Below are 22462 nucleotides of genomic sequence, written 5' to 3' on the forward strand. Positions count from 1 at the left end.
TTACCTCAAAGGGAACCTAGGCCAAGGACTTTTATACTCTTCCCAGACTACTTTACACTTACGGGGATTCTCAGACTCTGACTGGGCATCTTGTCCTGTTACTCGTCGATCAACTACTGGTTTTTGCATCTTCCTCAGGGACTGTCTTATCTCTTGGAGAACGAAGAAACAACCTACCATTTCCAAGAGCTCGGCCGAAGCTGAGTATTGTGCTTTGGCTGCCACAACCAGTGAGATTACATGGTTACAATATTTACTTCATGACCTCCAAATTCCTCAAAACACTCCTGCCTTCATATACTGTGACAATCAGTCTGCAATTCACATTGCCAACAATCCCACCTTCCATGAAAGAACCAAACACATCGAGCTAGATTGCCATTTCATCCGGGACAAAATCAACAATTCAACAATCAGACTAATCCCTGTTTCCAGCACCCTTCAATTAGCCGATGCTTTTACCAAACCACTCTCCTCTCCTGTTCTCAGCTCTCATATTGCCAAGATGTCTGAATATGACATATAAACTCCACCTTGAGGAGGGGTATTAGGAATTAGTTTATATTGCTTTTATTTTGCTTTTATGTTTTCTGGTTGTTAGTTTGTTAGCTAAGGAGTTAGTTAGTTTTTCTTTCTTTTGTCCAAGCTGATGTATGGTTAGTTGATTAACTAACCTTCTTCACCACCTGATTGTATATATAGTGCTATGCACTCTTTTGTATTCATTCAGAAAATTACATCAATGAAATCAGTTTTGCTCTTTAATCTTTTTCGCAATAGTTACAGTACAAATTTACACTTAACAGCTGATTTAACTTGGTGAGATTAGTAAGATCAGGGAACTCTCCAGTGAAATTGTTTGCAGCAAGAGTCGAAGCATAATTTAATTATTGTTGTCAAAAGATACCTCTGTACTTAATATTGTTGGTTTGTGTAGTTGGAATAATACGTTTTGGTTTGGTTAAGCAAGAGAGTAAAAAGTGGTGCAAGAAAGAGGTTTGAGACATTCTTGACCTCAAATTCCACTCGTAATTTTTGCACTTCTGCCATTAATTTCAACTTTGACCTTTTCTTTATGTTTGTTTTATCTTGTCTATGGTATGTTCTTACTTCTTCCACTTTGATTTCCCAGTTCCATTTTTTGTAGTTCCAATTCCAATTTTAATATTTGGATCTCGAGTTCCAATTTCATTCATATTAAAGAAGAGACATATTGTTTACTGTCACTAAAAATAAAGAGATCATGCAGAGCAAGCATCAATCCACATTGATGATGAGTTGGATGATTGAGCAAGAAGACTATGATATTCAGTGGAGGTTTGCTGTGAAATTTGATCAAACTTGTCTCGCAATGCAATGAACCGGAAAGGATCATCAAGAATACTTGAATCCATGACCAGTTCAGGATCATCAACTGATTTTCCACAGTACAGCTAGAGACCGAACAATCTGACTCTAAAAATCTAGTAACATAATGTGCTTGAGTTGAGTATTGTTATAACTGTACAAATTTGACTCTACAAAAAGAACATTTGGTTTTGTTGCAATAATTAGAGTAATTTCCTTTCAAGTTTTAACAAAACGGAGTTCATTAAATTTAAAAGAAAATATTGAATAGCGTAGGTGTAGCCCAATATACATTTAAAATAATTTACAGTTGAAGTTTTTCTTTTTTTATCGTGGTTCAACCATTGATACAGTGGCCTCATTGACAGAGCATCTATTACCACTTTGTGTGGAAGGATCATAACTACCACTGCTGGCTTGAAAAGTAAAAACAGGTTGTTTGGGTTGAGGTTGATCAAATATTTGGTTACTTAACATGGAAGCTACTTGAGCCATGGAAGGTCTATCTGTGGCAAAGTCTTGAACGCACAGAAGCCCAATGTGTATGCATTTCAATGCCTCTGATTCATTATATGACTCGCCTAATACTTCATCCACCAACTCTATTCCTCTGCCTTCACTCCATAGCTGCCATGACTGTTTCATTACATTAATATCAGCCTCAATTTTTGACCACAACACACAAACATAATAACACAATTTGAGAGATTTCTTTTGTGAACTACTCACATATGCAATAAGGCCTTGGTATTGATCCTCATCCTTGAAGCTAGTATTCTTTTTCCCACTTATTATCTCTAGTAGTAACACGCCATAGCTAAACACATCAGATTTTTCCGAAAAGATTCCTCTGAATGCATACTCTGGAGACATATAGCCGCTGCAATTGATTAAACACACCCCTAAATTAGATGCCAAATGCCATAACAACAATGTACTATCAAATCATCAAATTAAAAGAATGATGCTCACATTGTTCCTACCACCCTATGAGTATTTGCTAGATCTAAAGTGCTTTCAAAAATCCTTGCTAATCCAAAATCAGAAATTTTTGGAGTCATCTTCTCATCCAAAAGAATATTACTGGCCTTCAAATCTCGATGTATCACCCTTGAACTGGAATCGCGATGGAGATACACAAGACCTCTTGCAATGCCATCAATAATGTTGAACCGTATGGCCCAATCAAGCTCTTCCCTTCTTCTATCATCTATATAAGAAACAAAATCACACCACTAAAAGTTAATTAGTGACAATGTCCAACAAATATACGTATAACTGAAGGATAAAAATGTGGATAAAGATGAGACTAACCGAAAATAAAAGTATCTAAGCTCTTGTTGAGCATGAACTCGTATATTAATAACTTCTCTTCATTTTCAATGCAACAACCAATGAGCTTAACAAGATTTCTATGTTGCAGTTTGGAGATCAATATTATTTCATTCCTAAATTCTGCGTAGCCTTGTGATGAGCTGCTAGACAATCTTTTCACTGCAACTTCCTTCCCATGTAGTTGTCCCTGTAAATTTCCAAACATAGCTAACTAGTTAGTTCATTCAGTCACCCACTCACCTCCATTTCTCCATTATTATTGTAGTATATTAGATTCTATGTAAACTATTGAAAAACAAATGACCTTATAAACAGGACCAAATCCTCCTTGACCAAGTTTGTTTGTAATACTAAACTTGTTTGTGGCCATTAGTATGCTATCCAACTCAAAACAATGAAGCTCAGGTTGATTGTCTCCTCTCTTCAAGTTAGTACTTGACCAAATCAAATCATTATTTGTTGCAGTTCCTGATGTCAAGTCAATAATACACATAATATTCAACAATAAATACGAGCAAAAAATACAAAGTTTTAGGTCCCAACATAATGAAGAACATCAACATCATGTACCATGAGATATGCAATGCTCAAAGCAGTAACAATCACAAATTGAAGCTTAGATATTATTCTTACTTTTTCTCTTAGCTTTTCGTCTATGCAAACCGAAGGCTACAACAGCTAATAATGTTGCACCAGCAGAAACAGCTACAACAAGGCCGATAATGATTTTGGTCTTACTCAAATGTCCTTCCACTGAATGAGAAAATACAGAATATACTATCATACCATCAATAATAAATGATCATGACTTGATCATTTATTTCATTATAATAAGTAATAAAGACGAACAGAAATAATCAATAATTAATTTCATCCTAATAAAAAACACACAATTGTGTGTTACTTACCAGATTCTATTGAGATAGCTGATATTAAAGACCCATATTTTCCTGGCTTTGGAACATTCCTCGTCCCTTTCCCCGTCCATTGGAGGCGGATCTCCAATGTGTTATGACTCACAACAACTGCGTTAATTACTTTGATAAATTCCTTACCAACTCCTTTAGCTTCCTCTTTAATGTTGAAATCTGACAACTCCCGTTTTCCCTATAATAACTTACTTAACTCAGTAAAACATAAGTTCACAAGCTGCATTAAGTAGCATAATGATTAAGCTACCTGAACATAAACATCAAATACTCGTCTTCCAACACTCTCATAAGATCTGTTGTTTCCAAATACTATCTCTGCAAAGTGTAGTTTCACGGTGTAATTTCCATTTCTTAAGCAACGAGCAAAATAAGTTAGCGAAAGAGGCGAGATGCGTGCAGTTGTGTAGAGCTCAGAGTTGTTCATTCTTAATTCAGATACATTATTTACTATATATTCTGGCCCTTCTTTTTCCAAATTTCTGAAATGACCGGTGTTGCTAAATCCCCAAGTGTTGGCTGAGTTATGGAATAAATTTGCAGGACCTACAGATTCCTCATCCCCTTCATACTTTATGCCTCCAATGGTAGTTTCTTTTCCACCACAATTTATATGCAATGAATGATAATCTACACATCAAAGATCAAACAATGTTTGTTAAAAATATACAAAAGAAATGGTTTATAGTCAACACAATGAATAGTTTTTTTTTTACCTTTTGAACATGGAGCCAAGCACTTGCTGAGCGTTCTACATTAATCATATTCAAAGCAAGAATTAGTATAAAGTATAATAATAATCAAAACTACTGTTATTCTTGTTTCAATTGTTTGTGAAAGCTTACGAGCTGTTTTCATGACCAGATGTGCTTTGAAAGTGATTGCTGATCAAAAAAAAAAAGTTAGACACAAATATATTCAATTGTGAAATGCTTATGGTTCAATGAATATAGAAATAAATGAAAGAAAGAAAGGAAGCCACTCTTACAAATGATCTTGACAAGTTGATGGTTCAGATATCTCCGAAACGTTATTGTAAGATATATCTATGTACCTGAACACAGTAAGAAACTTCATCATTAGCTAAATATTTTTAAGTGACTTTGTTTTTGTATTGGCAAAATTATCTTCTTTGTTGCATCTTCTGTTAAAGAGTTAAAGAGTGAGCTTAGAGTTGGGGTTTGTAGGTCATCATTCTTCTTGGTAATTTTGGTCTGGTTTACACATTTTTGTAAAACATAGCATTGGTAACTTACTTGGGTGCATCTCCGATTATGTTCATCCATGCTGGAATAGGCCCACTGAGCAAGTTACTTGTTAAATATCTATTCAATGTGCAACACCATAGCATAAGAGAAGTTTAATTATAAAGAAAAGAGTAATAAAAAAAAGGGACCAATGAAGTTTGAGTTACTTACATATAATGCAAAGGAGATTTTTGAAAATTTGGAAGTGGCCCTTCTAGTTTATTAAAGCTAAGATCCCTGCAAAATAAAGATCTTAGATGTCTGTTAAATTCGCTAAAGATTAAGTGTTTAAATTCCAAGGGAATAATCGAACAATTACAAGATATCTAGCCCTCCCAAATTAAGAATATATTGAGGGATATTTCCTCTTAAATTACAGCTCCTCATTGTCCTGCAATTTCAAACATGGTCCAATAATTTAAAAAATAATCGAATATTAGGTTGAATTCCATCACAAAAGTTTATGTATGGAGCTTACAACATAGAAAGTTCTGTCAGTTTACTCAAGTCGGGAAAATCTGACGAGTTCTCCCCATTTAGGTCAGTTATACTTCTGCAAAGATTGCCTCATCACAAACGAAGTTAGCAAACATATAGATGTAAAGGAGACAGAGAAAAGTAGAGAATGAAAAAGAACTTACAATTCAAATAAGTTTGTCAAGGTAGAAATACTAGGAGGAATTGGGCCACTGAAACCACTTGCTTCCATCTCTCTGTGGAGAGTAGCATGTAAAATCAATATAAATTGCTCATAAATTTTGAAAACCAACAAAGAGATCAGTAGCTCTTACAATCTCTGAAGTTGTTTCCAATTGCCAAACTCAGGCATCCTTCCTGTGAAGTAGTTACTACTGATCCTACTGCAATGGAAAACATGAGTCACCAAAATATGTTAGTTCATTTGAGCTATGAGGTAAGTTATAGTACACACTGTCACTTACAGCGTCCATAACTCGGAGAGATTGGTGAGAGACAGAGGGAACTGTCCAGTGAGATTGTTTGCATTTAAATTCCTGCAGCCACACCATTTCAATTAGTTAATGTCATTTCTACTACTTTTTTACTACTAGATGTGATGAAAAGGTTAATTTATTTGAAAAGATTAGGGAAGGGATTCTCACAAATGATACAAGTTTACCAATTTCCCAAGCTCAGAAGGAATAGTTTCAGAAAACAAGTTGCTCTCCATGTCCCTGAATTTGCGAGTTTATTATTATAATTAGCAAATCACAGGAGTTTAAAAGAGAGATATTAAATGGGTTGAGAAAGAGCATACAAATATGTGAGATTGGTTATGTTTCCTAATTCGGCAGGGATTGGCCCTGATAAATTGTTCACACTAATATCCCTGCACGCCCACATTTGTTCAAACAATCAATTACTACTACAGGCCTTTTACAGCTTAATAAATGGAAACTTACAGCCGTTGCAAGTTTGTTGAAGCCCATTCTGGCGGTATCGAACCACTGAGGAAGTTCCGTTGTAGATATCTGCAAGGGAGAAGAAAGAGTGGTATTATAGTAAATAGAGTGTTGAAAAGTATTTGAATAAAAATCTTTGCTTTTACATACACTGCCGTAAGGTAAGGTAGCTTCCATAGTGATGATGGAAGCTTGCCATCCAGATTCTGTCCTGAAAAATTACTGCACGTATAACAGATGTCAACAGAAAACTCCAAGTCATGGTGATTATATATATATATGTAGCCGTGAGCTAGGAGGAGTTTACAAGCTTTGGATATGGCATTCATTATTAGCAGAGCTGGAGCAATCGCAGATGACTTCATTACTGTATGTGCGATTACAAAGGTCATCGAAGTTCCCGTCAACATACTTGTTCAGTTGCTTAGCTATTTCTTTAAAAGCTTCCACTGCATAAGAATAATAAATTAACTAAAGAAGATGAACAAAACCAAAGTCTGCACGAGATTGGTATATAATTTCTTGTTTTTCAGATATCATTTAAAAATATATATAAATATAAGATGGAGAAATTTTTCACCTTCATCGTGGGGAAGAATACGAGATTGGGCATTGCATTTGAATGGTGTGAGTGCCAAGAAGAGCATTAATAGTAATAGTACAGTAACGCATTCTGATTGCAATGAAGCCATATTCATCATTCCCAACACAAGCAGTGCCTTAAATGTTGATTTATATATATATATATATATATACATCATGCGTGCTTACAGTACCATTTCACTAATTTATTGCTAATTAAGCCAATAAAGGTCCCACGCGCTTTCATAGTCAACTCCCATGATTGACTCCAAAAAAGAAAAGAAAAAAAACTCCCATTTTGGACTGTGCAACACATGCAAAGAAAAATTCCAATAATCTCATAACAATTAGAATAATTAGTCAAATTGCCCCTCCTTTTGTTAGTAATATGTAAAGTAGAATATATTTTACTTTACATGTTAAAGGGTATCACTAATTATTGGATCAACTAAATTAGTATCATTTCCATGATTATTTATCATAATGATGCTTAACTTAACTTAAAGCTTACATAGTTCCAGCAACTCTGGTGCTTATGTGGGTGTTTTCCTTTCCTCTTCATTTAGTTTTGCCAAACCAAAGTCAGCTATTTTTGGAGTAAGGCCTTTATCCAGTAGAATATTTGTGGCTTTGATGTCTCTATGTACAATTTTTAGTGTTGATTTGATTCATCATGCAGAAAAGCCAGACCTCTTGCAATTAATGCCTATGCATATTCTTTGTCTAGTATCCCAGTCTAATTTCAACTCACCATCTTCAAGACCTTTTAAATATTAAAGATAATCAATGAATTCATGAAAATACACAAACTCCTTAATTAGCTATAGAATAGAATCAAATATAGATGATAAGCTTACCAAATAAAGAATGAGCAAGGCTACTGTTCTCCATATATTCATATACCAACAACAATTGTTTTCCTTCAATACAACATCCATGTAATTTGACAAGATTTGGGTGTTGTAAAGCAGAAACCATGCCTATTTCATTTATGAATTCACGATTCCCTTGCTTTGATTTGGAAGAAAGTTGCTTAACTGTGTGTTATGTTTCCTAAATAGCCAGGGATTGGCCCTGCTAAATTGTTGACACTAATGAGCCTGCAACACACATTCGTTCGATCATGCCATCAAATTACTACAAACCTTTACAGCTTCATCTTGATTCTTATGGTTAAATGGAAACTTACAGTCGTTCCAACTTTGTTGAAGCCCATTCTGGCGGTATTGAACCACTGAGGAAGTTCCAGCTTAAATTACTAAAAGGTAGAAGAAGGCTACTATTAGCATCTTGAAAGTATTTGAATGAGCTATGATGGGGAATAAAAGGGTTTTGCATACACTTCCTTAAGGTAAGGTAGCTTCCATAGTGAGCAAGGGAAGGGAAGGGAGGAGTTTACATGGTTTGGATATGGCACTCAGTAGCAGAGACGGAGCATTTGCAGATGATAACATTGCTGTACTGATCTGTACCTGGGATATCAGTAGTGGATTTGCAGTCTTTCTTGTTCAATTGTTCAGCCATTTCTCCAATGGCTTCCACTGCATACAATAGTAACTATCAAAATTATAACTTGCTTAATTAAAGTTTCACAAACAAAAAAAAAAATAGATAGGGAGAGCTTTTTCACCTTCATACTGTGGAAGAGTAGTACCAGCTTGGGCTTTGGATTTGAATGGAGCCAAGAAGAACATGAACAGTAAGTGTAGTACGGTAAACATACGTCTAAGACTTTCAGAATCCATTTTTGATGCTCACCAACTTCTTCAAAATTAGCTATTTTGGGCTACACATATCATATTAGTTAAGTCTGTGTAGTACAAAGTAGAAACAGAACACAGTTACAAGAACTAGAAACAAATCTCAATAGTTTAGGAAGAAGAAAAACAGAACACAAAGGAAGATGCACCAAACCAGAAACTGGTTTTGAATAGTCACTTTATTGATCTTGTATTGAATCTTAGTTACAGAAACTCACTATGCTCTCTCTTAGTACAGAGTTACAGCTCAAGTGAAAACTAAAGAAAAATACAATCTGTTGCACTTAGCCTGAGACCGAGAGGTCTTTATATATAGCTAGCTATCCTAACTGTTTTGATGAAACAGTAGTAACAGAAATAACTAACTACAAAGAATAAACAGCCTAGACATTAGTTATGTGAACCAATAGCTAACAGTCTGGAACCCCATGAAAATATGATTGAGAAAATTCAAAGCTGAACCCCACTTTACTGTTTTCATGTTTCGTCTCTAATGTAATTACTGTTACCTACGATTTTTAAGCAAAACCAGATATTTTTAGATGTGTATATATGTATTTAAATAATTTGATGGAGAAACATTGAATGATAATCCATATTTTCTTGTGTGTATGTGAAGCAGATTTCTTGGACCGACTTTGAGAAGAAAAAATAAAGCTTTAAAATCAGTCTTCATCAGACACGTTGTTTATTCTAGATAACTAATATGGTATACATTATTAATTGGACTTGGAATTTTAGCATTGCTGAGCTTAGCATACCAAGAAAAAAGATAGGCATATGTTGTATACTACTTTCTCACGGAATTGCATTGAAGCAGAGTCATTCTATTGGTGATTTATATATCAAACTTAGCCTCGGAATTTCCTATTGTGTCAAGTGATTTATATATATATTAAATCACTTGAATTTAGGATGAGTTTCTTGTTATAAAATAATTATTTATTCAATAAAAGACTCATTCTAAACATGAATGACTTAGGGACAGCACTTATCGCCATATTAATAAAGGAAACGAATAATACAATCATACAAGGATATAACTTTCTTTTATTGTTTGCTACGAATTCTAGTGTACGATTGAACTTACGACCTTAATATATATATAGACATATATATTAATATGTCTTCCAACTCGAGCTCGTGCCTCGAACTGGATGCCTTCTTGACCCGCGGTCTTCATACCTCTGACTCGGCTCTTTAGTAATCTTAATAAACTTTTGGCTACCTCGAGCTAAAAAGGTAGGACCTGATAACAGCAGCTCCGTCTACGTGGCATCCACGTAACTGAGATATAATTATGCCATATCTCAGCTCACTAATAGCCCGTGGAAAATTAGGGCGTACAATTATATTCATGCATGATTTATACTACTAAAGCAAGCCAACAAGATTTTTTCTATTATGGAAAGTGAAAAGGCATAATTGCATCATTCTTTTGTACCAAATTGCAAATGATAACATAAGCCACAATGCCAATCCCAAAATTGGTCTCTTTCTAGGCATAGCAACTACCCTTTAAACTTTTAATAAGGGATAAGTATATGTCTAACATACACAGTTTTTTTTAAGCAAAATAAACATGTTCACATGAAAATGAAAGATAGAGGAGCTCAAAAGGAGAAATGCCACTGAGTTGAAGGGTCACAATAAAATTGAATTTTTCTGTAATCTATTCAGTGAAATAGTGAGTAAAAAATAAATTATAGAATTGGTTAAGTTGATGCTAACTCTGGTAATAATACAAGGCAATAATATAAATCAAAACATAGTATTTATATCAAATAATATCTCATAGAAATTCTTCTCTTCTGTTGTTCAGATCAGAAAGCTATTAGACCAAAAAGAGACACCTTTAAACAAATATACATATTATAGACCAAGCCATGCTAAGTGAAGCTAATTTCAGCAACAAAAATTAACAAGTTCTTCTATTATAGCTAACAGAATATAAGCACGCAATATAAACAATACATGCCAATAGAAATCTCTTGATTGCACAGATTCAAGAAGAGCATTAAATAATCCAAAAGGCTTATTGCTGACGAGGCCTTTTTCTGTATATGAAAAAGTAGTTCCAAGCAGGGGACATGTAGTTCTTCTATTATTAGTTACTACTGCATTGAAAATTAATGTTACAGTTAGTTTTACTATTACTATTACTATTTACTAAAAAGAATTCAAGGAACATGATGTGTACGTAGTAAAATGGATAATGCATGCATGCATGCATGCGATCAAAAATAAACAGAGGCTGAAATTAAGTTCCAGGCTTCAACCATACCAGACTAAATAACTGGTGTATACAACAACAATTAAGAGAAAGCAAATGGATAGATATAACAATATATGAAGTTAATACCAATGACTTTGGTTTGTAGTCCTCTGTTTTAAAATGTCCCACAAAGTGTCAATGTCAAGAGCACGAGGCAAAACAAATAACAATCCCTTTTGAAGACCATATACTGGGGCCATATATCCTCTACAAGAACCATGACCATTCATCAAACAACCAAGTATAATTTACTTGTTATATAGTATCATTAATTATAGGAGTAATTGATCATAATGTTGAGAAAGATATAGCTCACATAGTTCCAGCAACTCTGGTGCTAATGTGGGTGTTTTCTTCTTCATTTAGCTTGGCCAGGCCAAAGTCTGATATTTTTGGGTTGAGGTTCTTATCGAGTAGTAAATTGGTGGCTTTGATGTCTCTATGAACAATTTTTAGTGCTGATTCTTCATGCAGGAACGCCAGACCTCTTGCAATGCCTATACATATTTTTTGCCTTGTATTCCAGTCTAATTTCACTTGATCTTCTTCAGTTTCTTTTAAATATTAAATAAAATCAATCAATTCATCATGACTACCTGAACATAAACATCAAAAAATCGTCTCCCAAAACTGTAATAAGATCTGTTGTCTCTGAATACTATCTCTGCAAAATGAAGTTTCACAGTGTAATTTCCATTTCTTAAGCAACGAGCAAAATAAGTTAGCGAAAGAGGCGAGATGCGTGCAGTTGTGTAGAGCTCTGAGTTGTTCATTCTATCTCTTTAAGACTACTAGTACCCCAGAATTCACCAGTGTTACTAAATCCCCAAGTGGAGGCTAAGTTATGGAAAATTTTTGCAGCACCAACAGTAGTTGATGCCTCCAACAGTAGTTGGTTTTCCACCACAATTTATATGCAGTGAATAATGATCTACTCATCAATCAATGTTGATTAAAACTAAACAATAGGAATGGTTTATGGTCAATCCAGTTAATATATAGTTTCGAAAGAGGCTTATTTACCTTTTGAACATGGAGCCAAGCACTTGTTGAGCATTCTATATTAATCATATTGAAAGCAAGCATTAGTAAAGAAATATCATAATGAAGACTAATGTTCCTTTTGTTTTCCTTTTTTTTAAAGCTCCGGAAGTGATTGCTGATGAATAGCACAAGTATATTGATCAGCTTGACATGATAATATATGATGCAAAGATATAGAAATAAAAGAAAGTTAAACAAAGTATCTTTACAAGTGGACGGTTCAGTTTTCTCATAAAAGTTATTGTAAGAAATATCTATTTGGCTGCATTAAGAATTGTCTTGATTAGCTAAACATTGTAAAGCCAAATGAAAAAAAAAAATAGATTAGTTAATCCAATCATAATTCCTTGATAAAGAAATAATGAAGAACTAATTAATTACAATAGAATAATTAACCAATTATCGTATTTATGAAATGTTATGTCTACTATTTGACATACTTTAGAAAAAAAGGTAATTGTACCTTTGGTGAGTAAGCTAGTTAACTTGTACAATTATAGATTTGAGAGAAATACTGAAGTGAAATTAGAAGGCTATTGCGACAGTGATTGGGGAGGCTGTGTTGATGATATGAAAAGCACTTCAGGCTATGTTTTTTGAGTTGGCTCAGGTGTATTTTCTTTGCTATCCAAGAAGCAACAATCAGTTGCTCAATCCTCAGCTGAAGCAGAGCATATATCAGCCTCAGCTGCAACCTCTCAAGTTATTTGGCTTAGAAGAATTTTAAAAGATATTGGAGAAAAGCAAGAGGAAGCTACTGAGTTGTTCTATGACAACAAATCAGCAATTGCAATGGCAAAGGCAAAAAACATTTACTTATTAGCACTCCAATCAGCCAAGAAAATCAAGAACCAGTATGATAGTTTTAGTACTTCTTGCCACTTATATATATGTTAGTACAGCTACAACTTCAACTGATTTTCCACAGTACAGCTAGAGACCGAACAAATCTGACTCTAAAAATCTAGTAACATAATGTGCTTGAGTTGAGTATTGTTGTAACTGTACAAATCTGACTCTACAAAAAGAACATTTGGTTTTGTTGCAATCATTAGAGTAATTTCCTTTCAAGTTTTAACAAAATGGAGTTCATTAAATTTAAAAGAAAATATTGAATACCGTAGGTGTAGCCCAATATACATTTAACATAATTTACAGTTGAAGTTTTTCTTTTTTTATCGTGGTTCAACCATTGATAGGGTGACCTCATTGACAGAGCATCTATTACCACTTTGTGTGGAAGGATCACAACTACCACTGCTGGCTTGAAAAGTAAAGACAGGTTGTTTGGGTTGAGGTTGATGAAATATTTGGTTACTTAACATGGAAGCCACTTGAGCCATGGAAGGTCTATCTGTGGCAAAGTCTTGAACGCACAGAAGCCCAATGTGTATGCATTTCAATGCCTCTGATTCATTATATGACTCACCTAATGCTTCATCCACCAACTCTATTCCTCTGCCTTCACTCCATAGCTGCCATGACTGTTTCATTACATTAATATCAGCCTCAATTTTCCACCACAACACACAAACATAATAACACAATTTGAGAGATTTCTTTTGTGAACTACTCACATATGCAATAAGGCCTTGGTATTGATCCTCATCCTTGAAGCTAGTATTCTTTTTCCCGCTTATTATCTCTAGTAGTAACACGCCATAGCTAAACACATCAGATTTTTCGGAAAAGATTCCTCTGAATGCATACTCTGGAGACATATAGCCGCTGCAATTGATTAAACACACCCCTAAATTAGATGCCAAATGCCATAACAACAATGCACTATCAAATCATCAAATTAAAAGAATGATGCTCACATTGTTCCTACCACCCTATGAGTATTTGCTAGATCTAAAGTGCCTTCAAAAATCCTTGCTAATCCAAAATCAGAAATTTTTGGAGTCATCTTCTCATCCAATAGAATATTACTGGCCTTCAAATCTCGATGTATCACCCTTGAACTGGAATCGCGATGGAGATACACAAGACCTCTCGCAATGCCATCAATAATGTTGAACCGTATGGCCCAATCAAGCTCTTCCCTTCTTCTATCATCTATATAAGAAACAAAATCACACCACTAAAAGTTAATTAGTGACAATGTCCAACAAATATACTTATAACTGAAGGATAAAAATGTGGATAAAGATGAGAGACTAACCGAAAATAAAAGTATCTAGGCTCTTGTTGAGCATGAACTCGTATATTAATAACTTCTCTTCATTTTCAATGCAACAACCAATGAGCTTAACAAGATTTCTATGTTGCAGTTTGGAGATCAATATTATTTCATTCCTAAATTCTTCGTAGCCTTGTGATGAGCTGCTAGACAGTCTTTTCACTGCAACTTCCTTCCCATGTAGTTGTCTTTGTAAATTTCCAAACATAGCTAACTAGTTAGTTCATTCACTCACCCATTCACCTGCATTTCTCCATTATTATTGTAGTGTATTAGATTCTATGTAAACTGTTGAAAACCAAATGACCTTATAAACAGGACCAAATCCTCCTTGACCAAGTTTGTTTGTAATACTAAACTTGTTTGTGGCCATTAGTATGCTATCCAAGTCAAAAAAATGAAGCTCAGGTTGATCGTCTCCTCTCTTCAAGTTAGTACTTGTCCAAATCAAATCATTATTTGTTGCAGTTCCTGATGTCAAGTCAATAATACACATAATATTCAGCAATAAATACGACCAAAAAATACAAAGTTTTAGGTCCCAATATAATGAAGAACATCAACATCATGTACCATCAGATATGCAATGCTCAAAGCAGTAACAATCACAAATTGAAGCTTAGATATTATTCTTACTTTTTCTCTTAGCTTTTCGTCTATGCAAACCGAAGGCTACAACAGCTAATAATGTTGCACCAGCAGAAACAGCTACAACAAGGCCGATAATGATTTTGTTCTTACTCAAATGTTCTTCCCCTGAATGAGAAGATCCAGAATAAACTATCATACCATCAATAATAAATGATCATGACTTGATCATTTATTTCATTATAATAAGTAATAAAGACAAACAAAAATAATCAATAATTAATTTCATCCTAATAAAAAACACACACGATTGTGTGTTACTTACCAGATACAATTGAGATAGCTGATATTAAAGACCCATATTTTCCTTGCTTTGGAACATTCCTTGTCCCTTTCCCCGTCCATTGGAGGCGGATCTCCAATGTGTTATGACTCACAACAACTTTGTTAATTACTTTGATAAACTCCTTATCAACTCCTTTAGCTTCCTCTTTAATGTTGAAATCTGGCAACACCCGTTTTCCCTATAATAACTTACTTAACTCAGTAAAACATAAGTTCGCAAGCTGCATTAAGTAGCATAATGATTAAGCTACCTGAACATAAACATCAAATACTCGTCTTCCAACACTCTCATAAGATCTGTCGTTTCTAAATACTATCTCTGCAAAATGTAGTTTCACAGTGTAACTTCCATTTCTTAAGCAACGAGCAAAATAAGTTAGCGAAAGAGGCGAAATGCGTGCAGTTTTGTAAAGCTCAGAGTTCATTCTTAATTTAGATACATTATTTACTATATATTCTGTCCCTTCTTTTTCCAAATTTCTGAAATGACCGGTGTTGCTAAATCCCCAAGTGTTGGTTGAGTTATGGAATAAATTTGCAGGACCTACAATTTTCTCATCCTCTTCATACTTTATGCCTCCAATGGTAGTTTCTTTTCCACCACAATGTATATGCAATGAATAATAATCTACACATCAAAGATCAAACAATGTTGTATTGGTTAAAAATATACAAAAGAAATGGTTTATAGTCAACACAATGAATGGTTTTTTTTTACCTTTTGAACATGGAGCCAAACACTTGCTGAGCGTTCTACATTAATCATATTCAAAGCAAGAATTAGTATAAAGTATAATCATAATCGAAACTATTGTTATTCTTGTTTCAATTGTTTGTTAAAGCTTACGAGCTGTTTTCATGACCAGATGTGCTCTGAAAGTGATTGCTGATCAAAAATAAAAAATAAAAAGCTAAGACACAAATATATTCAATTGTGAAATGCTTATGGTTCAATGAATATGGAAATAAATGAAAGAAAGAAAGGAAGGAACTCTTACAAATGATCTTGACAAGTTGATGGTTCAGATATCTCCGAAAAGTTATTGTAAGATATATCTATGTTCCTGAACACACAGTAAGAAACTTCATCATTAGCTAAATATTTTTAAGTGACTTTGTTTTTGAATTGGCAAAATTATCTTCTTTGTTACATCTTCTGTTAAAGAGTTAAAGAGTGAGCTTAGAGTTGGGGTTAGTAGGTCATCATTCTTCTTGGTAATTTTGGTCTGGTTTGCACATTTTTGTAAAACACGACATTGGTAACTTACTTGGCTCTGTATATGTTCATCCACGCTGGAATAGGCCCACTGAGTAAGTTACTTGTTAAATATCTATTCAATGTGCAACACCATAGCATAAGAGAAGTTTAATTATAAAGAAAAGAGTAATAAAAAAAAAGGGACTAATGAAGTTTGAGTTACTTACATATAACGCAAAGGAGATTTTTGAAAATTTGGAAGTGGCCCTTCTAGTTTATTAAAGCTAAGATCCCTGCAAAATAAAGATCTTAGATGTCTGTTAAATTCGCTAAAGATTAAGTATTTAAATCCCAAGGAAATGCTATACAGGAATAGAAAATCTGACAAGTGAATAATCGAACAATTACAAGACATCTAGCCTTCCCAAATTAAGAATATATTTAGGGATATTTCCTCTTAAATTACAGCTCCTCATTGTCCTGCAATTTCAAACATGGTCAAATAATTTAAAAAATAATCAAAAATTAGGTTGAGTTCCATCATAAAAGTTTATGTATGGAGCTTACAACGTAGAAAGGTTTGTCATTTTACTCAAGTCGGGAAAATCTGACGAGTTCTCCCCATTTAAGTCAGTTATACTTCTGCAAAGATTGCCTCATCACAAACGAAGTTAGATAATATCTAAAGGAGACAGAAAAGTAGATAATGAAAAAGAACTTACAATTCAGTTAAGTTTGCCAAGGTAGAAATACTAGGAGGAATTGGCCCACTGAAACCACTTGCTTCCATCTCTCTGTGGAGAGTAGCATGTAAAATCAATATAAATTGCTCATAAATATTTTGAAAACCAACAAAGAGATCAGTAACTCTTACAATCTGTTAAGTTGTTTCCAATTGCCAAACTCAGGTATCATTCCTGTGAAGTAGTTACTACTGATCCTACTGCAATGGAAAACATGAGTCACCAAAATATGTTGGTTCATTTGAGCTATGAAATAAGTTATAGTACACATTGTCACTTACAACGTGTATAACTTGAGGAGATTGGTGAGAGACAGAGGGAACTGTCCAGTGAGATTGTTTGCATTTAAATTCCTGCACCCACACCATTTCAATTAGTTAATGTCATTTCTACTACTTTATTACTACTAGATGTGATGAAAAGGTCAATTTCTTTGAAAAGATTAGGGAAGGGATTCTCACAAATATATCAAGTTTACCAATTTCCCAAGCTCAGAGGGAATAGTTTCAGAAAACAAGTTGCTCTCCATGCTCCTGAATTTGTGAGTTTATTATTATAATTAGCAAATCACAGGAGTTTAAAAGAGAGAAATTAAATGGGTTAAGAAAGAGCATACAATGATCTGAGAGTGGTTATGTTTCCTAATTCGGCAGGGATTGGCCCTGATAAATTGTTCACGTCAATATACATGCACGCCCACATTTGTTCAAACAATCAATTACTACTACAGGCCTTAATCTTGAATAATGGTATAGGGATAAATGGAAACTTACAGCGATTCCAACTTTGATGAAGCCCATTCTGGCGGTATCGAACCACTGAGGAAGTTCCGTTGTAGATTTCTGCAAGGGAGAAGAAAGACTGGTATTTGAATGAACATGAATAATGGGGAATAAAAAGCTTTGTTTTTACATACACTGCCTTAAGGTAAGGTAACTTCCATAGTGATGATGGAAGCTTGCCATTCAGATTCTGTCCTGAAAAATTACTGCACATATAACAGATGTCAAGAGAAAACTCCAAGTCATGGTGATTATAGTATATATATGTAGCCGTGAGCTAGGAGTTTACAGGCTTTGGATATGGCATTCATCATCATCATTAGCAGAGGAGGAGCAATCGCAGACGACTTCATCTCTGAAATATTCATTATTACAAGGATCATCGAAGCCCCTGACAACATACTTGTTCAGTTGCTTAGCTATTTCTTTAAAAGCTTCCACTGCAAAATAATAACTATAATAAATTAACTAAAGAAGATGAACAAAACCAAAGTCTGCACGAGATTGGTATATAATTTGTTGTTCTCCAAAAACATATATATATAAGATGGAGAGATTTTTCACCTTCATCGTGGGGAGGAATACGAGATTTTGCATTGCATTTGAATGGTGTCATTGCCAAGAAGAGCATAAATAGTAATGAAGCCATATTCATCATTCCCAACACAAGCAGTGCCTTAAATGTTGAGATATATATATATATATATATATTTATATCATACAACCATTTCACAAATTTATTGCTAATTAAGCCAATAAAGGTCCCACACGCTTTCATAGTCAACTCCCATGATTGACTCCAAAAAGGGAAAAAAAAAACTCCCATTTTGACTGTGCAACACATCAAAAATTAAAATATTGAAAACAAACTTATAATTTATAGTTTCTCAAAAAAAAAAAAAAACTTATAATATGTAGTTTTCTTTTTAAAAACATTGACAAAAATAAAAACCAATAAAGGGATCTCAAAAAGAATGTACAAGTTGATACAAATCTAGCTCAACTATTAGTTAATTAGAAAAGAGAGTGAGATAATTGTCATGGATAAAGACAATATAATTTTTTACCATATTCGATTTATTCATTTTCTCAGAGAATACAAAAGATTGTAACCAAGAGTGAGTTGAGAGAGTCTTGATTGTTGTAACTTTGAGATTCAAAGATTGATCAATAAAGTGGTTTGTGTTGATTTCAGTATCAGTTGTTATTCTTGGCCTCTTGATTCGTTTTTCATCTTGTTCATTATAATCTGTGCTTCTTGTTTTTGTTTCCAGTGAGTTAATTTGATGATTTGATCAGCTCATACTTTCACAACAGAAAGTATATTTAATTTTGAGAAAGGCTTTGAAAAGTAAAACTAGGTCAAATTGAAATAACGAGCAAGTTATGAATTGTGTCGGATCTGGGTCAAGGCAAGACAACATTTTGAATCATCTATAAGATGGTTGACTCGGTAGTAAATGGCTCTTTATATTTGTAGCACCCACATTATTTTGATATATATAGCCAATAATCACATGATTGCATTGCATTACATATCATACAATATGTATAATTTGAGCATATGCATATTCTTATAAGTGTTTTCATGTATAAGTATAAAAGTTGTGTATGTGATGTCTATATATATGCTCAATATTATTAACCTTGTGGCATTTGAGTTGTCTTTTATGGGTGTTTGATGTGCTCAAGATATAAGAAAGTATGATAAATATGGACAAGGCATGGAATTAAGTGTTGAAAGTGAGATATAGAAGGCAAAATAGGTTAAGTAGTGGAAAATAGTACAATGTCGATTACTAGTATTTCGGTGTAAAATTGAGTATTTATGGATTTACCAAATGTAATCGAGGTATGATTAAGGTCTCATTGATGATGTAAAAATGGTTTTAGAACCATTAGATCAATTCTTGATGGGAGGTATACATAATCAGTGGTATTGATGCAAAGTCAAAACGAGCTTAGCATAAGTGCGCTACGCTCGATCGGGTAAGCATAACTATTGGGTATGAAGTCATATGGACCTAAGGTTTGGTATGAGTGTTTTACACATAAGGATAATAGGCCTAGCAGATGATTAAGTCGAAATTATTGAAGTGATAAGGTTTTCATAAGTCAAAAGGTGAAATGATGAGATGAAAGGTGTCAACTTTTGACAATAAGGCTAAATCATTGAAAATAAGGAATTTTCATCAAACCTTATCACTTTGCACGACCATTATTCTGAAAAACAGAGAGAAAAGAAAACCAAAAACCATTTCTTGGCTGGTTTGAAGAAATTCTAAGGAGATCCAAGTGAAAGCAAAGCCAAAGAAGTAGATTAAGCTTAGTTCTAGCCTTTTTATGGTAAGTTCTTGTACTTGGAAGTTAAACTATGTTTTTGAATTTTTCTGAGAACTTATATATGGTGTTTTATCCTTTTTAAGATATTTCTTGGGGTTTCCAAGTGGTTTGAGGTTTAGAAAAGCTTGAAGAGATTGTTTTCGCCGAAAAGTTGCTCGGTAAGTGAAATTTTGTGTTTTATGAGGTTTTTGGGGTTCTTGGAGTACAAGATGATTTTTGGTTATTTGATTGAGTTTATAAGAGAGTATATATGTTTATAAATGTTTGAATATATGTGGAGACTCATTTAATTTGGGTGATGATCTAGGAGATAAGAATTTTATCAAAATCGGTATATGATAACTTTATGATGAATCATGTTGGTATTTGGGATATATGGTTATGGCAGGTTAATTGATGTTGATTATTGGTGTATTTTGATATTTGAGGATAGCTAAAATTAAGGGGAAACTCTGTCAAAATTTCCCCAAATGTCTAAGATAAATCTAATGCTCGATCTAGGTGGTTTAAGGCATTTTAGGCATGTTTTGGGTATGAAATTTGATATGAAGTCTTATGGGTATTTTTTTAAATGAGAGTTCAATGTATTACTGCCATCATTATGATGAGAAATCCATGCTATTGTCAGGATAAGCACATCAATACCTAAGACATCACTTGTTACACGGTGAAATATATTGTGGACAAAAGGTAAGTAAAGTACTCAACTGCAACACAAGAATTATGTGTTATGTGAAAGTATGCATTATATGAATATTTTGTGAGTAAGTGGTATTAACATACAGTGACACTTCATCATAAATTTGTATGCATGGCATAATAGTGATATGGTAAATTATTATATGATATAAGACCATGCATGATATTATGATGATTAATTATATGATGCATTTGCAAGTTTTGTGCAACATAAAAGAAAGTTGTAATAAGAAGTTTAAGTTCAGTGCCACTGTTTTGAAAAGGCAAATGAAAGTGTTAATAAGTGTAAACGGAGGCCTATAGTAGGCTTATAGTGGCTGCCCAATAATTTGGGCTAGGTTTAGTGAACCAATTATATTGTTTGCCATATTTCCGTTTTTATTTCTCCTCCATATGAGTTATTGTTATATGTATTGACACCACAGTGTGTGGCCGCCTTAACTCTTGAGCCTGACGGGGCAACGATGGAATAAGGTTTTTAATGTGCCCTACTGTGGTGAAGGCTAGCCGGAGGAGAACCCATGGGATTTTGTATTATATGTGTAACAAGCCCTGCAGGCATTGACCAATTCAAACAGTGTGCACAATATTAAGGGGCCCAAAATTTAAAAAGAAGTTGTATATGTCCATTGATATTGGGTAATCATTAGCATTGCATGCATTACTTTGCTTACTGAGCTTTAGGCTCACAGTTGTCTTGTGTTGCAGGTAGAGAAAGAAGTATGTGAATGATATGAGGAGAACTGAAGCATGGTCCTCACCCTGATTTGTACATATGAACACATCGACCTTTTTGTGGGTTATTTCAGTTATCAGTGAGATGTTTGTAATAAAGTGTGAAGTTATGCTTTGAAAATAAATTGGGTTATTTAATACTTATGTATAATATGTTTGAGACACACTTTATGTTTAATGTAAATAATGTGAAATAAGTTTTCAAGTTTTAAAAAAAAAAAAATGTCCAGACTTCCGCAGAAATAAATTATGATATAGTTTTAAAACATAACACCTCAAATATGGTTTTTAACTAAAATAAGTGAGGGTGTTACAATATTCAATATTCAATAATACTATAACTACTATAATTTTCGTCTCTCTCATTTATTTACTTGAGTTACTGTAACATTTCCTTTCAAATTGATGCACAAAAAAGTCTCGTTATTCTCATAACAGTTGGCGAGAATTTGAGTATCAACAACTTATTACCTTGTGAAACAACTATAAAAATAAGTTTAATTAAACTCTTATAAAATGAATTTGAGAATAAAAGTAATATTAAAATACAATTTTCAAAAAATTTAAACCGAATTTTTAAGTTAATTTATTAAACCTTTCAACAAATTTAAAATTCAATAAAACTAGCTATGAACAAATCTAAAAACTAATTTAGACAAAGAAACCAGGGTTGGGATTTTGGAGAGGCGACAACTTCATGGACATTGGCTGATAAATAAAACAATAAAAGCTATTTTTTTTATTTTTCCATGACAATTTTGAAAGGAATGATTTTATTATATTTTAAATAATAAGGAACAAAGAAATTTATTACAATATTTCATCAAGTGTGGAATGGTCACATTAATTGTGATTGTAATACTAAGTAGGTTTCCCAAGACATGTGACTTGCGACTTGCATGTGTCA

The 22462-nt window shown here is 33.7% G+C and overlaps 3 protein-coding genes and 2 long non-coding RNA genes across 7 annotated transcripts; 1 reads left to right on the forward strand and 4 right to left on the reverse strand.

The window, feature by feature from the left end:
• Window positions 1-1531: 1531 nt before the first annotated feature.
• LOC133801901 (probable leucine-rich repeat receptor-like serine/threonine-protein kinase At3g14840) lies at window positions 1532-18455 on the reverse strand. Of its 2 annotated transcripts, none has more exons than XM_062240123.1 (24): window positions 18343-18455; window positions 18068-18218; window positions 17913-17984; window positions 17770-17838; window positions 6135-6206; window positions 5980-6051; window positions 5800-5871; window positions 5650-5718; window positions 5500-5571; window positions 5337-5411; window positions 5178-5249; window positions 5030-5095; window positions 4868-4936; window positions 4600-4665; window positions 4457-4495; window positions 4328-4362; window positions 3862-4241; window positions 3591-3789; window positions 3316-3435; window positions 2987-3150; window positions 2662-2869; window positions 2320-2557; window positions 2077-2227; window positions 1532-1983 (listed from the first exon to the last, which is right to left on the reverse strand). In XM_062240123.1, the coding sequence occupies exons 1-24, from the start codon at window positions 18434-18436 to the stop codon at window positions 1675-1677; spliced, it is 2934 nt and encodes a 977-aa protein (XP_062096107.1). In that variant the 5' UTR covers window positions 18437-18455; the 3' UTR covers window positions 1532-1674. The 2 variants fall into 2 exon arrangements, with proteins under 2 accessions (XP_062096107.1, XP_062096106.1); XM_062240122.1 differs by lacking the exons at window positions 17770-17838; window positions 17913-17984; window positions 18068-18218; window positions 18343-18455 and adding exons at window positions 6280-6348; window positions 6430-6501; window positions 6587-6728; window positions 6860-6990.
• Window positions 7723-9133, reverse strand: LOC133801910 (uncharacterized). Its single transcript, XR_009877057.1, has 3 exons — window positions 8492-9133; window positions 8051-8402; window positions 7723-7961 (listed from the first exon to the last, which is right to left on the reverse strand). It is a non-coding gene; the product is annotated as an uncharacterized LOC133801910 (long non-coding RNA).
• Window positions 12904-14330, reverse strand: LOC133801905 (G-type lectin S-receptor-like serine/threonine-protein kinase At1g61370). The gene is made up of 4 exons (XM_062240128.1): window positions 14105-14330; window positions 13761-13998; window positions 13518-13668; window positions 12904-13424 (listed from the first exon to the last, which is right to left on the reverse strand). Exons 1-4 carry the CDS (start codon window positions 14328-14330, stop codon window positions 13116-13118), a joined length of 924 nt encoding a protein of 307 aa, XP_062096112.1. The 3' UTR covers window positions 12904-13115.
• Window positions 14382-16886, reverse strand: LOC133801903 (probable leucine-rich repeat receptor-like serine/threonine-protein kinase At3g14840). 2 transcript variants are annotated; one of them, XM_062240125.1, is made up of 11 exons: window positions 16821-16883; window positions 16640-16733; window positions 16481-16546; window positions 16324-16386; window positions 16054-16119; window positions 15903-15941; window positions 15774-15808; window positions 15307-15683; window positions 15036-15234; window positions 14759-14878; window positions 14382-14593 (listed from the first exon to the last, which is right to left on the reverse strand). In XM_062240125.1, exons 2-11 carry the CDS (start codon window positions 16666-16668, stop codon window positions 14382-14384), a joined length of 1206 nt encoding a protein of 401 aa, XP_062096109.1. In that variant the 5' UTR covers window positions 16669-16733; window positions 16821-16883. The 2 variants fall into 2 exon arrangements, with proteins under 2 accessions (XP_062096109.1, XP_062096108.1); XM_062240124.1 differs by having other exon boundaries at window positions 16481-16733; window positions 16821-16886.
• A 1058-nt stretch (window positions 18456-19513) lies between the features above and the next one.
• On the forward strand, window positions 19514-21789 carry LOC133801909 (uncharacterized). The gene is made up of 4 exons (XR_009877056.1): window positions 19514-20124; window positions 20205-20279; window positions 20750-20811; window positions 21529-21789. It is a non-coding gene; the product is annotated as an uncharacterized LOC133801909 (long non-coding RNA).
• Window positions 21790-22462: the final 673 nt, after the last annotated feature.

The sequence above is a fragment of the Humulus lupulus genome, chromosome 9 (genome assembly GCF_963169125.1).
Source record: "Humulus lupulus chromosome 9, drHumLupu1.1, whole genome shotgun sequence".
Lineage (NCBI taxonomy): Eukaryota > Viridiplantae > Streptophyta > Magnoliopsida > Rosales > Cannabaceae > Humulus > Humulus lupulus.

Coding starts and splice junctions, on each gene's coding strand:
- LOC133801901 (XM_062240122.1), bottom strand. CDS start 6,980: ATGATGAATATGGCTTCATTGCAATCAGAATGCGTTACTGTACTATTA. Junction 5,250..5,336: donor CTGACAGAACTTTCTATGTT/GTAAGCTCCATA, acceptor TTGAAATTGCAG/GACAATGAGGAGCTGTAATT. Junction 4,666..4,867: donor ATAATCGGAGATGCACCCAA/GTAAGTTACCAA, acceptor TACTGTGTTCAG/GTACATAGATATATCTTACA.
- LOC133801905 (XM_062240128.1), bottom strand. CDS start 14,330: ATGTTTGGAAATTTACAAAGACAACTACATGGGAAGGAAGTTGCAGTG. Junction 13,999..14,104: donor CCTAGATACTTTTATTTTCG/GTTAGTCTCTCA, acceptor TTTCTTATATAG/ATGATAGAAGAAGGGAAGAG. Junction 13,425..13,517: donor ACCAAGGCCTTATTGCATAT/GTGAGTAGTTCA, acceptor GTAATGAAACAG/TCATGGCAGCTATGGAGTGA.
- LOC133801903 (XM_062240124.1), bottom strand. CDS start 16,668: ATGTCTTGTAATTGTTCGATTATTCACTTGTCAGATTTTCTATTCCTG. Junction 16,387..16,480: donor AAATCTCCTTTGCGTTATAT/GTAAGTAACTCA, acceptor CACATTGAATAG/ATATTTAACAAGTAACTTAC. Junction 15,684..15,773: donor TTTGGCTCCATGTTCAAAAG/GTAAAAAAAAAC, acceptor TTTGATGTGTAG/ATTATTATTCATTGCATATA.